Here is an 11,161-nt window from a genome sequence, read left to right on the forward strand (position 1 = left end):
TAACTAAGTTAGACTTATTTTTACAGAATAACTAACGTTAGTTCTCACATTTTGACACGCTCTACGCACTGTTATTTTCATAATCATAATACACGTAATAAAAATGCGGCTCAGTTAGTTTGTCAGGAAGGGGTTCTCTCTGTAGTGGTTGCCATAGAGTCTGTCAGACCCATAGACAGTAAAAGAAAGCCATAGCGTCTGTCAGACCAGCCGTTGCCAGAGTGAATTAAAGAGAAGAGTTTTGTCGCTTTTCTGCAGGAAAAAATTGCAGGGCTGCTTTATAGCGCCACCGTGTGGCTCGGTGGTGAATCTAGGCTCTCACTCGCACTGCTTTTGCAATTTAAAAAAAATCATAATCATAATAATTAAAAGATATAAGAATAAGAAAGTTAATAACAAAGGTTAACAGATTCGCACGTAGCATGTAAAAGTTGTTGTTACTGAAAACCATCTTGAACACCGAAGCGAGATGCCTGAGGAAGCCAAAATGCTGGTTCCCGGTGTTTTGGAATACAAAATAAACCACTCTATTACATTATCGTTATGAAATAATTAAAACATATTACTATTATGCTTTCTATTTTTTATTGTGTTCTTTGTTTTATTACATAACCGTGTTATTTTCATTTTCATCCACGAGGTGGCAACGCGCGTCCTGTCCTTGTTTTGAACGCTCGTGCACACGGCGAAAGTGAAACATAATATGCACAAAATGACAAAACCCAAGCTGTTTAAGATCACAAGTGCTAACCAGGCCAAAAAAAATACGGAATTGCAGCTGTTACTCTGAAGGAGCTGCTTAAAAAATCATGTCATTTACTAAAAGTAATAAAATGCATCTTCATGTGTTTTTATTATTAGTAGTAGTATGGAGAGAGTTGCTTTTCTGTGCAAGGCGTTTGAATGCAGCTGCTTTCAGACGTTCATAATTCACATTTTATCCACAGGTATCCAGCTCCGGAGGTCAGGTCTGTTTATATGAGGACGGGACAATAGTTACCGAAGAGTATTTTCAAAATCTTCCTGATAACACGGAACTTGTTCTTCTGCCGGAGGGGCAGAGGCAGAGCTGGAGTGGACGTAAGTGAATTCATTGACTGACAGTTAATCCGACACTGGAAAACACTGCCTGAATGTAATAAACAATAATATTGTGATCAGTTATAAATAATGAAACTAATCAGATTGCTTTGGCTTTTCAATTTCTACAGTTGTTCATGAGATAAATCAGGTCCTGGGTTTGGACAGAGACGCAGACTCTCTGATGAGTGCAGCGAAGGATCTTCTGGCAGATGAACATTCACTCAAGCGGCGCAGAATACTGGGAGACCTTCTGAGGAAGCTGACGAACAAATCAGAGGTGGAGAACAGAGAAGATGACAAAGACTGGTTTGAAGGTAATGAGGGCAAAGAACATGATATGCAGACATTTACTGTATGTATACTGTAATTGATTATTCTGAGGCAACAATACATTTACACAAAATAAAATTCAAATGTCTGTATGTCAGGTATTGATGCCCGGTTTAAAACCGAGTCTGCTTACATGAAGTATAACCGTGAGAGCAGAATCCGAGGATATTTGAAAGAGGTGTGACAAACAGCACTCAGTTCTGCTTTAGATGTTATTTTTTGAAATATTGAAGATGTTTATTAAGTTTAGTGGAGTTCATCATTAATTTCATGCAACACAGGAGACCTGTCGTTATTCTGGAGATATATTGTTCGCTGTCTGTAGGTTGATGGATATACACAGTCTATTCCAAATGCCAAGACAAAAAGTGAATATAGAAAGGTGGTGGAGATCCTGGCAGAGAAACTGAAGGCTGCACGGTATAATGGCACCTATTTTGACAGATCGGAGAGGGACGTCCACAGGCTCAGCACTGAAGAGGGCTGGTTCTCCTGCGAGGTGCTGTCATTTAGTCATTTCTGATGAGTCTCATTAGTTCAGTCTATTGTCATTTTTCTTTGAAGTAAAATAATTAAACATACAAATTTAAAATATCTCTCATTAACTGCTTTGTCACAGTGCTACAGTTATTTTTATTCATATAAGACTATAAAAGACTTTTGTGCTAACAGGGAGGTCTTTGATGAGACTAACTGTACATTTCTTCACTCAATAAACCCGTATGGGAACCGTGAGAGCAGAATTCTCTTCAGCACCTGGAATCTGGACCACCTGTGAGAAGTAAGGCTTAAGTGTAAATTATTATTTTGTAAACATTTAAGTGAACTTAAATCTTGATGTACATTTTAATGTCTAAATATCGGCATTTAGCACCTCTGATAAGGAATGACCTTAAGAAAATGAAATGTTTTTTAGGATAGAAAAGAAGAGGACCATCATCCCCACACTCGCTGAGGCACTGAAGGGCAATAAGAGCGGCGATATAAATGTGGATTATTTCTACAAACTGTTGTTCACAAAGGAGAATCTCAAGCTGGTTCACATAGTCTGCCATAAGAAAGGAGCCCATGAGCTCAGCTGCGACTCCCAAAAATTTTACAAACGCATCTGTGAAATGAAATAATCCTCTGCAGCTTATCGCGTGACAGTTTCGATTTTGGTGAATCATAAGTACTGATGCAAGTTCAGAGATGCTCAGGGCCCTTTTATTTTATTATGGGGTTATAGTGTTTTAGGTATATACCTTTTTAATGGTAACTTTTAGTTTGTTATAGACCAAATTTTGTACCAAAACATTTGGTTAAATTATGTGAATAACATTTTTATGGGGTTTTACAACAGTGACTGATTTAAAAGGTTTTATTTCAATTTTTACTGGTTTATTTAAAGACCTAAATGTCTTTGAACACTATTTTATCATAAAACATTTGTGGGAACAGGATATCCTGTACAGTTAATGTTTGTAGTACTTTCAACAAACAATAGCCTTGTTTATTGTACAAAATATACTCAAGCCTTCGGTGACAAATAATGTCTTCATTATTTTGTTCATTCCATGCCAAACATGTATATACATATATAACACAAAAGTCATTTTCCAACACTGTTAATGAGCTTTATTTTCTCTGGACGGAGTATTTTAACTTTCATTTGATGATTCACAGAAGATTTGATATTAAATAATTTTGTCATGTACATACAAAGCATTTGGTAGCAAAACTAAATCAGCACTTGGTACCAATAGAAAAATATAACCTTCAAAAATCACACTTTTTACCTTATACAATTTGTACATAGTAGCAAAGAAACAACATTTTAAAATGCTACATCTTTGAGCCACTTGTGAAGTTAGTGCAAATCCTGTCAAATAAGTGCAAATCCTGTCAAATAAGATTAAAAAAAAAAATTAATAAAAAAAATAATATACAGACAAATCAAATTCTTGGTGAAGCCACAGACAAATCAAATTCTTGGTGAAGCCACATGCATAATACGGTTTGAAATTGGTTTTAAAATCTTACAATAAAACCCTCTTAATTTGAGATCCTAACCTTTATATAAAAACAACCTTTACATCATCAGTCTATCAAAGAACATAAAAGGTCAAAACAGCTACATGCTTTCATTTCATTTATACAGCACCAAATCTGAAGTTTTTTTTCCAAAACATCTCTACATTCTCTACAGAGAAGGTTTCAAATTGCCAGAATCTGAATGTCCAAGCTAATGTTTAAATTTCTTTCAAAGTCTGAACAGTAAATTTGAGGCACTTGACTGATAAAACAATATTTGCTGATTTCGATTGATTAGTAAGGACAAGTGGTAGTAAACCCAGTGTACAGAAAGTTATAAAAATAAATTTTTAGCTTTAAGCAGAAACCCCAATCACATGATGGTTTTAGCCTGAAGTCTAGCACAAACCCCTCTTACTGTACATTCCTTTAGTGTAGAGTAAGTTTATAATCAGGGATGCACCAAAATATTTGTTCAATTTGCAGAAGACAAAAAATGACCACATTACTGATAAATCAACAGTGCATCTCAGTGTAGTTCAAACATTAAGAAGGCTCTTGGAATAAAATAGCTTGCTTTAAAACGATCAAATCCATTTTACCAGCATAAAACTCCTTCCCTTTCAATGGAATACAGTTTGAGTGAGTCTGAAAGGAATGGTGTCCTCATAGCTGCTCGTCTTCACTCTCCTCTTTGGCATAGTAATGCATGCTCCTGTACTTTCTCCGACTCATTCTATCGCTTCCTGGGGTTCTGCGTGGGTAATCCTACAACAAATCAGGTCATAATGTTTTAAAACAAAGTCACACAAAGACATTAAAATTGCATTAGTGGCAGTCTGTTGAGCGCATGCATCATGAAATCAGCTGGACACCTGCTGCATTCTGACACCCCACTGAGCATTAAAAGACCTTTACTCCAATAATCCTACATGGTCTTGTATTAACCTCAATATTTTAGGATTACTGTGTGCAAACAAAGCCATCTGGCTGCCTGTTATTCATCTGCAAAGCTCAACTTAGATCAGGGTTATGTTACTGGGGCAGAGAGCCATGAAAGTTCACATCCTAAATGGCCCGTCAACTGATATTAAACGATAATAAATTAACATTTCTTATTTTTAATTATGCAACTACTTTGAAACTACAATTTTATATACTTTTCCTTTTTATTACCATTATTGTACACACACCCCCCATATAGATGGATACTTACCTTTTAACAATTGTACCCCCCCCCCAATTTATATACTAAACTGGGCAAAAAGTTTCATAACTGACATGTATTATAATAGTGATTTGAGACTTTTTATATTTATAAAACTAATTTTACTCCATGTACCGATTTAATGTCGGAGACAAACAGATCATGTGACGATTTTCAACAGACGTAAAAAAAAATAAAAAATAAAAAAAAAATGCTCGCATGAAATCAACACCGTTTGAATTTAAAATTATAGTTGCAAAACATCGCTTTTGTTTAATCTTAAAGGTCAGATAAAAATGCTGGTCGAACATGTTAGCTCTGAATTAAATTCAAAACAGAGCTATTTTGCTGCATTTCTGCTCTAATACCCGATCATAACACATCAGGGGTTCAATCACTTGACCTGCCAGGTGAAGGGTGGCAGGTCACGTGGCTGCCTTTTTTTTTTTCCTTTCTTTTTTGTACATCTGTTCATATGACATTTTTAGATAATTTCACGTTTTATGGAGTGACATGGAACGCATTAAATTTGGAGCTAATAGTGACTGGCTGCAGAAGTAACCCAACAGCCGGGACCCACGTATTCGGTTTTCAAACAGGCCAGCTGACCCGCCAATGGATGGTGGCAGGTCACGTGACCAGTGCCAGCCAACTGAAGACCCAGAGCCGGCCAAGCCACTAAGCGACCCTTGCAATTGCAAAGGGCCCCGTGGCCAGCAGAGGGCCCCCTTGAGTCACTGCTATATAGTGGGTGAAAAAAATCATACATCAAAAGTAACATAAAATAAATAAATAAAAAGAAATGGGCCTACAGCGCTCTTTATCAGGCATCATGATAAGCACAGTTGTTTTTTATTTAGTTCTTTATTATGGCGAGTTCCCCGCGAATCTTGACCCTGACTGACCCCTATGATGTCACTCGTCACCCGGTCAGTGTCTGTCAGTCAGTTACACTAGCGTCGATGATGTCTGACAAAAAACGAAAATATCTTTCTGGCCATGAAAAACGACAAAAGAAAAGGCTGGAAGAAGAGAAGAAGCAAGAAGATAAAGGTACGTAAATCTGTAGGCTTAATTTTCCGATACCTGTATAGATAATCTGCAGTCTAAAAGTCATATATTTGGATGCAAACACTTACAGCGCGAAAAGGCATCAAACGCACAATAACTGGAATTTAAAACTGTGAAGAAACAAATGATCAATAAACTGTTGGACAGATATACATTAGGATTTGTGCGCTCGACATTTCTTTGCTTTGTGCCGTGAACTTTTAAATGCACACTTGAGCAGCGCAGTGCTGCACACTGTGACTCCATGTTAAAGAAAATAGTCCGCTCCGCGTCCATAGCAACGCTCTGTTTTTCATGGCAATGGTGTGTTCTACTTCACAGCAGTCTGTTATCAAGAAATAACAAACCGCATTCTACATTGGGATTCAACCAAGCCATGTAATAAATACTAATAACATGATGCATAAAATTGGTTTAGTATTATACATTTGCTGTGATGTTAAAATTTCCAGTTTGGAAATTTGGGCATTTTAAAAATTAAGTCTAACTTTATGTATGAGCACAGAGACGCATTTTTTTGACGGCCTGCTTATGGGGTAGGCAGCTAGCGGATCGTTAGGAAAGATTAGATGAATGTGATAATTTATGGTTGGGCCATTTTTGGGCCTGAAATCGCTGATACAACCTTTAATTCAATTTTTTGTTTTTTAGCAAATTACTTTTTCCAAGGAGAACATGTATGCATGTGCGCGCACACAAATACACAAGTTTGGATTTTAATAGTTCTATTAAAATGTTACCTAATTCTTATTATTGGTACTATTAATCTTGTTTGCGGTGTTTTAGATGTTATTGTTAATTTTGTTTATTTGAAAAATCCAAACATTTAAATGTTCTATTTATTATTATATATAATATTTTATTTAAATGTTATTCTATTTGCTCTATTTCATTTAAATTCTATATAAAGGCTGTTGTGTGTGCCTCTTAAACTCTGGTGTCAATTAAAAATGTTTCTTTTATGGTCAGTGAAAATCACATTATCAGTCTTTTTATTCAGCAAGTTCATCAGTGTGTGTTCGTTACACTGCCATTCAGCTCAGTGGTATCATAATTTTCCTGTTAGACATCAAACATAGAACTCAACTCAAGAACTCAAGGTCTTTTATTGTCATTCTGTACATGTTGCCACATAAGAATGAAATACTTACTCAGGGCCAGCAGCGTAAAAAATATAATTAACATACAGCATACATAGAATAATTAAAACATAATTTAATATACTAAAAAATGTATAATAAAAATATGTACAATATGTAAAATATGTTTATTTATAATAAAAATAACATAGTACATATAATATGTACAGTATAGTTACAAGGTAGTCATTAATTTCTGTAGGCCTTACTTAAAACGGTCAAAGGGGCCTCCAACCAATTTTGCTTAGGGCCCCCAAAGGTCTAGGGCCGGCTCTGTGAAGACCTAACCACCCACTCACAACGTGTTCTGAATCGGTTTAGCTTACTTACCTGAACAACATCTATGTTCCCAAAGAACTGCTCTACTGGGAAAATGTGATTGCTGTCCTCGTCGAAGAAAATGCTCGGGTCCTCTCGCGTTTGGGGACTGTGAATGACGGTCTGGTCCATCTTTGCCTCTGCATAGCCGCCTGTCAAAGCAGTACACTTGGCGGCAGAGTTTTCCTTACCGCGCCGTTCACCCGAAGTCTTTTTATCGGACTGAATTTTGACGTTTTCATTCATGGTCGAGCCAGATTTCTCTACTCCGCCGCGAAACGGTCTCTTTGGACGACGTTTGGCCTCCCCGCCGTCGCCAGCCATCTGCTGCGCTGCGCTCGCGAGATCAGACGCCGATCTCTGCACCAAACCGCGCAGAACACTCCTCCGCACAGCCTTCTGCGGATAAAAGACCAGTAATAAAATGTAAACAAAATATCAGCGCAGTTTTAGACGTGTCTGATACATCGTGAGAAACATTGTTGTTACTGTAGCCGACAGACTACAGTAAAGGAAACTGCGGGGAGGAGATAGAAGAGTAGACACTGACACTGACCTTGACTGAACTTTTTACACCAGGCGTGTTTAAAGAGACAGTGCCGCGCACTCGCAGTCTGTGGCTCCCAACGACAATCTGAAACAAGAGAGCACTAATCCTTATTAGAAACATTGTATGATAAAGAACACATACGTTTCCTCGTCACAAACTACCGAGTGAAATTTCAATTTCGTGAAACGAGGAAAATCGTAAGAAACTATATTTCACAGTGAATGCTTTGTAAATCGAAACTCGAAACTGATCGTGCATGTTCAAGCTAGCAGAAATAAACGTCGACTTGTCAAAAGTAAAAGCTCAGAATCTAGTTATCTTACCTGCTTTGCCCTCATTGGAAGTATCGGCGTCGAGAACTGAGTGTGGAGTCCTGCCAGTGTTTATCTCCAGTGACATGCTGAAGTCCCGCCCATATCCAATAATATGCGCCACACATAATCACGAGATGGGAGTTGAGAACTTTACCAGGCTTTTCTGAGGCGGTGACTGATACCCATTAATTAGTAGCCTACTAGTCCGTTTCATAACCGTTATAACCAGTGGTATACTCGATTAAATTACATGAAATGGCAAGTTATTCATCGTAGAAATATGTCGAATGAGTCATTTAACGGACTGTGTTGTGACGTGAATATGATGTTGTACTGGGTCCAGCCTCTACTGATGATGATATCCGTAAAATTATTAATGCGCTCAGTTTACTCAAAAACAAAATAAGAGAAAAAATAAAAACATTTGTTAGCAGTGAGCATTGTAATCAAGCTTCAACGTTTAACTTCCCACGTCATGGAAAATCCACAAATGAGAATGTTAACAGGCTTTAACAGCATTAATAAGCTATCATGTGGAACCCCTGCTAGAAAATGATGATTGTGTTCTCAGGAGCAAACTAGTCATTCATGATTAGAATCCAAATGGAACTCAGTTGTCCTACCAGACCATAACCAGCAAAGCAGACCATCAGTAAAGCTGGATGGGGCTGATTAAAGTAGAAACATTTTTGTACACAGATCAACATTAAAGTGTATGACTTTTAATAGAAAAAAATATGCTCTTAAAACATACATGTACTTTTTATAGTGCAGAAAACTGGTGTTAATGACTAATAATATCAATAAAATATGCTTACATTTGGTAGGACAATCTATATCTATAATATGCAATACTGCAGTGTGGTTCTCAACCCTTAACAGGAAGTGCCCCTAATACTACACATTTTGTATGTCTCCCTAATATCTGACACACTCACTTCAGGTCTTGCGGTCTCCACTAAAGAGCTGATAAGTTGAATCATGTGTGATAGATGAGAGATAAACAAAATGTGCAGGGCTGGGGGGTACTCCAGGACAGGTTTGAGAAGCGCTTCAATACTGCGAATGCTGACAATCATTGAGTGTCGCTACCACTATGAACCACACGGGGGCGCTACATACTACAATTATGAGTTTAGTGCTAATCAGCTCCTTGACGTCTTATAGCATCCTCTTGAGTGTGCTTGTGGAAGGGAGGTGAAAAGTGGGCTACAAACCTCTAAAAGGACGAGAGGTTTACTGAACTCCAATATTTACATACAGTGAATACGTCACCTAAGTAGTTCTCATTCAGACTTTTCTTGGGGACCCCCATTTATTAGGCTTGCACAGCTGTCGTGTGTAATCAGAGAGCCTGTAGCAGGTAGGTGCCGTGAAGGTGGAGGAGAGAGGAGGGCAGGCGACCGCTTGTTTTACAGGATGACTGCCTCCTATTTTCAGCAGTTCAGCGACGGAACTTGAAGCGAGAAGAACCTGTTGCAACAATATATGACGGGACAACGGACTTAAACTTCGTCTGCCAGGAAGAAGGTGAAGAAGACGGATTTTCAGCTTTATCACAATGTTTGTTTATGGACTATTCGCTCATTTTTATGTTTTCATAACACTTGGAAAATTATTTGGAGCGGACCCGGCTGACTTTTCATGACAAATCCGCTACTACTATCTAAGGAGCGCGTGCACAATGGAACTCTTCTTTCGAAAGAAAAAGAATCTAAGAACCGCGGTCAGCCTGACTTTGGTTTTTGCCACCATACTGATGCTTAATAAGTTAATAAGGGTGAACACGATTTTTAAAGATACCAAAGTCGACGTGAAACGCAAATGGTGTGGCCCCACATGTAAAAGCATAAAGGCCGTTGAAATTTCACCTCAATCACGCGTGAATGGCTTGGCGCCGGTGGGGAAACCAATTCCAAAAAAAATGGGACGTGAATAGTATAGAATGCCATGAAAATTCCACGATGAAGACCGAAGCCTGGTTTCGTCGCTTGAACCCGAGGTTCCACGAATTTGTCCTGCACAGACATTGCAGATACTTCCCAATGTTGCTGAATCACCCGGAGAAGTGTAGCGGTGACGTGGATGTTCTGCTCGTGGTCAAATCGGTTATTGAAGAACATGACTGGCGGGAAGCCGTTCGGCAGACGTGGGGAAAGGAGCAAGAAATCCAGGGCTTGAAAATCAAAACACTATTTCTTTTAGGCACTCCAGCCACTGGCAAAGACACACGAAATTTACAAGCTCTGGTCCAATATGAAGACCGAACCTACGGGGACATCTTACAGTGGGACTTTTTGGACACTTTCTTCAACCTCACCTTGAAGGAGGTGAACTTTCTGAGATGGTTCAACATCTACTGCAGTGGAGTTCCCTTCGTCTTCAAAGGGGACGATGACGTTTTTGTCCATACCAAGAACTTAGTGGAACTAATTGGCTTTCGGGTGGAGGAGAACAAAGTGGAAAACCTCATTGTAGGAGACACGATTTTAGGAGCCAAACCGATCAGAAACCGCCAGAGTAAATATTTCATTCCCAAAGAGTTGTATGATAAACGCTATCCTCCTTATTTGGGTGGGGGAGGATTTCTCATGTCCTCTCAGGTGGCCCGCAGGCTCTTCGCGGTTTCTGAGAGCGTGGAGCTTTACCCCATTGACGATGTGTTTTTGGGCATGTGTCTTCAGAGGCTGAAGATCGTCCCCGAACTGCACCTGGCCTTCAGGACATTTGGGATCATTAAGCGTAAAGTGACTCGTCTGAACCGGGAGCCGTGCTTCTTTCGTAACCTCATCGTGGTCCACAAACTCTTTCCGCGGGAGCTGCTGCAAATGTGGACGCTTGTTCAAAACGAGGACTTGAACTGCGCCAGACAAGTTGTTATATGAAACGATGCGTATCGATAAAGACACTGGGAAGATATATGTACAAATGAATTGTTTTTGTAATTTCCATCATCCTTTTTTTGTTTTGTAAGGAAGGCTGATGGTTACTTGTGTTATCAACTGCCAGATGTAGGCTAATAAATCACAAGTCTTTCAGCTATAGTCTTATAATGCAGGAAACAAATGCATCCCAAATCGATACATTTTTGTTTATTATATAAGCCTGCCCTAGTGGTTTCCTGCAGTGAGGCCTA

The 11,161-nt window shown here is 38.8% G+C and overlaps 1 protein-coding gene and 2 pseudogenes across 1 annotated transcript; 2 read left to right on the plus strand and 1 right to left on the minus strand.

The window, feature by feature from the left end:
* Nucleotides 1-618: 618 nt before the first annotated feature.
* LOC113077224 (DNA fragmentation factor subunit beta-like) lies at nucleotides 619-2,537 on the plus strand (annotated as a pseudogene).
* Nucleotides 2,538-3,591: 1,054 nt separating this feature from the next.
* Nucleotides 3,592-8,083, minus strand: LOC113077225 (UPF0688 protein C1orf174 homolog). The gene is made up of 4 exons (XM_026249671.1): nucleotides 8,035-8,083; nucleotides 7,718-7,795; nucleotides 7,174-7,560; nucleotides 3,592-4,194 (listed from the first exon to the last, which is right to left on the minus strand). Exons 1-4 carry the CDS (start codon nucleotides 8,047-8,049, stop codon nucleotides 4,093-4,095), a joined length of 582 nt encoding a protein of 193 aa, XP_026105456.1. The 5' UTR covers nucleotides 8,050-8,083; the 3' UTR covers nucleotides 3,592-4,092.
* Nucleotides 8,084-9,673: 1,590 nt separating this feature from the next.
* LOC113077219 (UDP-GlcNAc:betaGal beta-1,3-N-acetylglucosaminyltransferase 7-like) lies at nucleotides 9,674-10,936 on the plus strand (annotated as a pseudogene).
* Nucleotides 10,937-11,161: the final 225 nt, after the last annotated feature.

Source organism: Carassius auratus, unplaced genomic scaffold (genome assembly GCF_003368295.1).
Source record: "Carassius auratus strain Wakin unplaced genomic scaffold, ASM336829v1 scaf_tig00021987, whole genome shotgun sequence".
Lineage (NCBI taxonomy): Eukaryota > Metazoa > Chordata > Actinopteri > Cypriniformes > Cyprinidae > Carassius > Carassius auratus.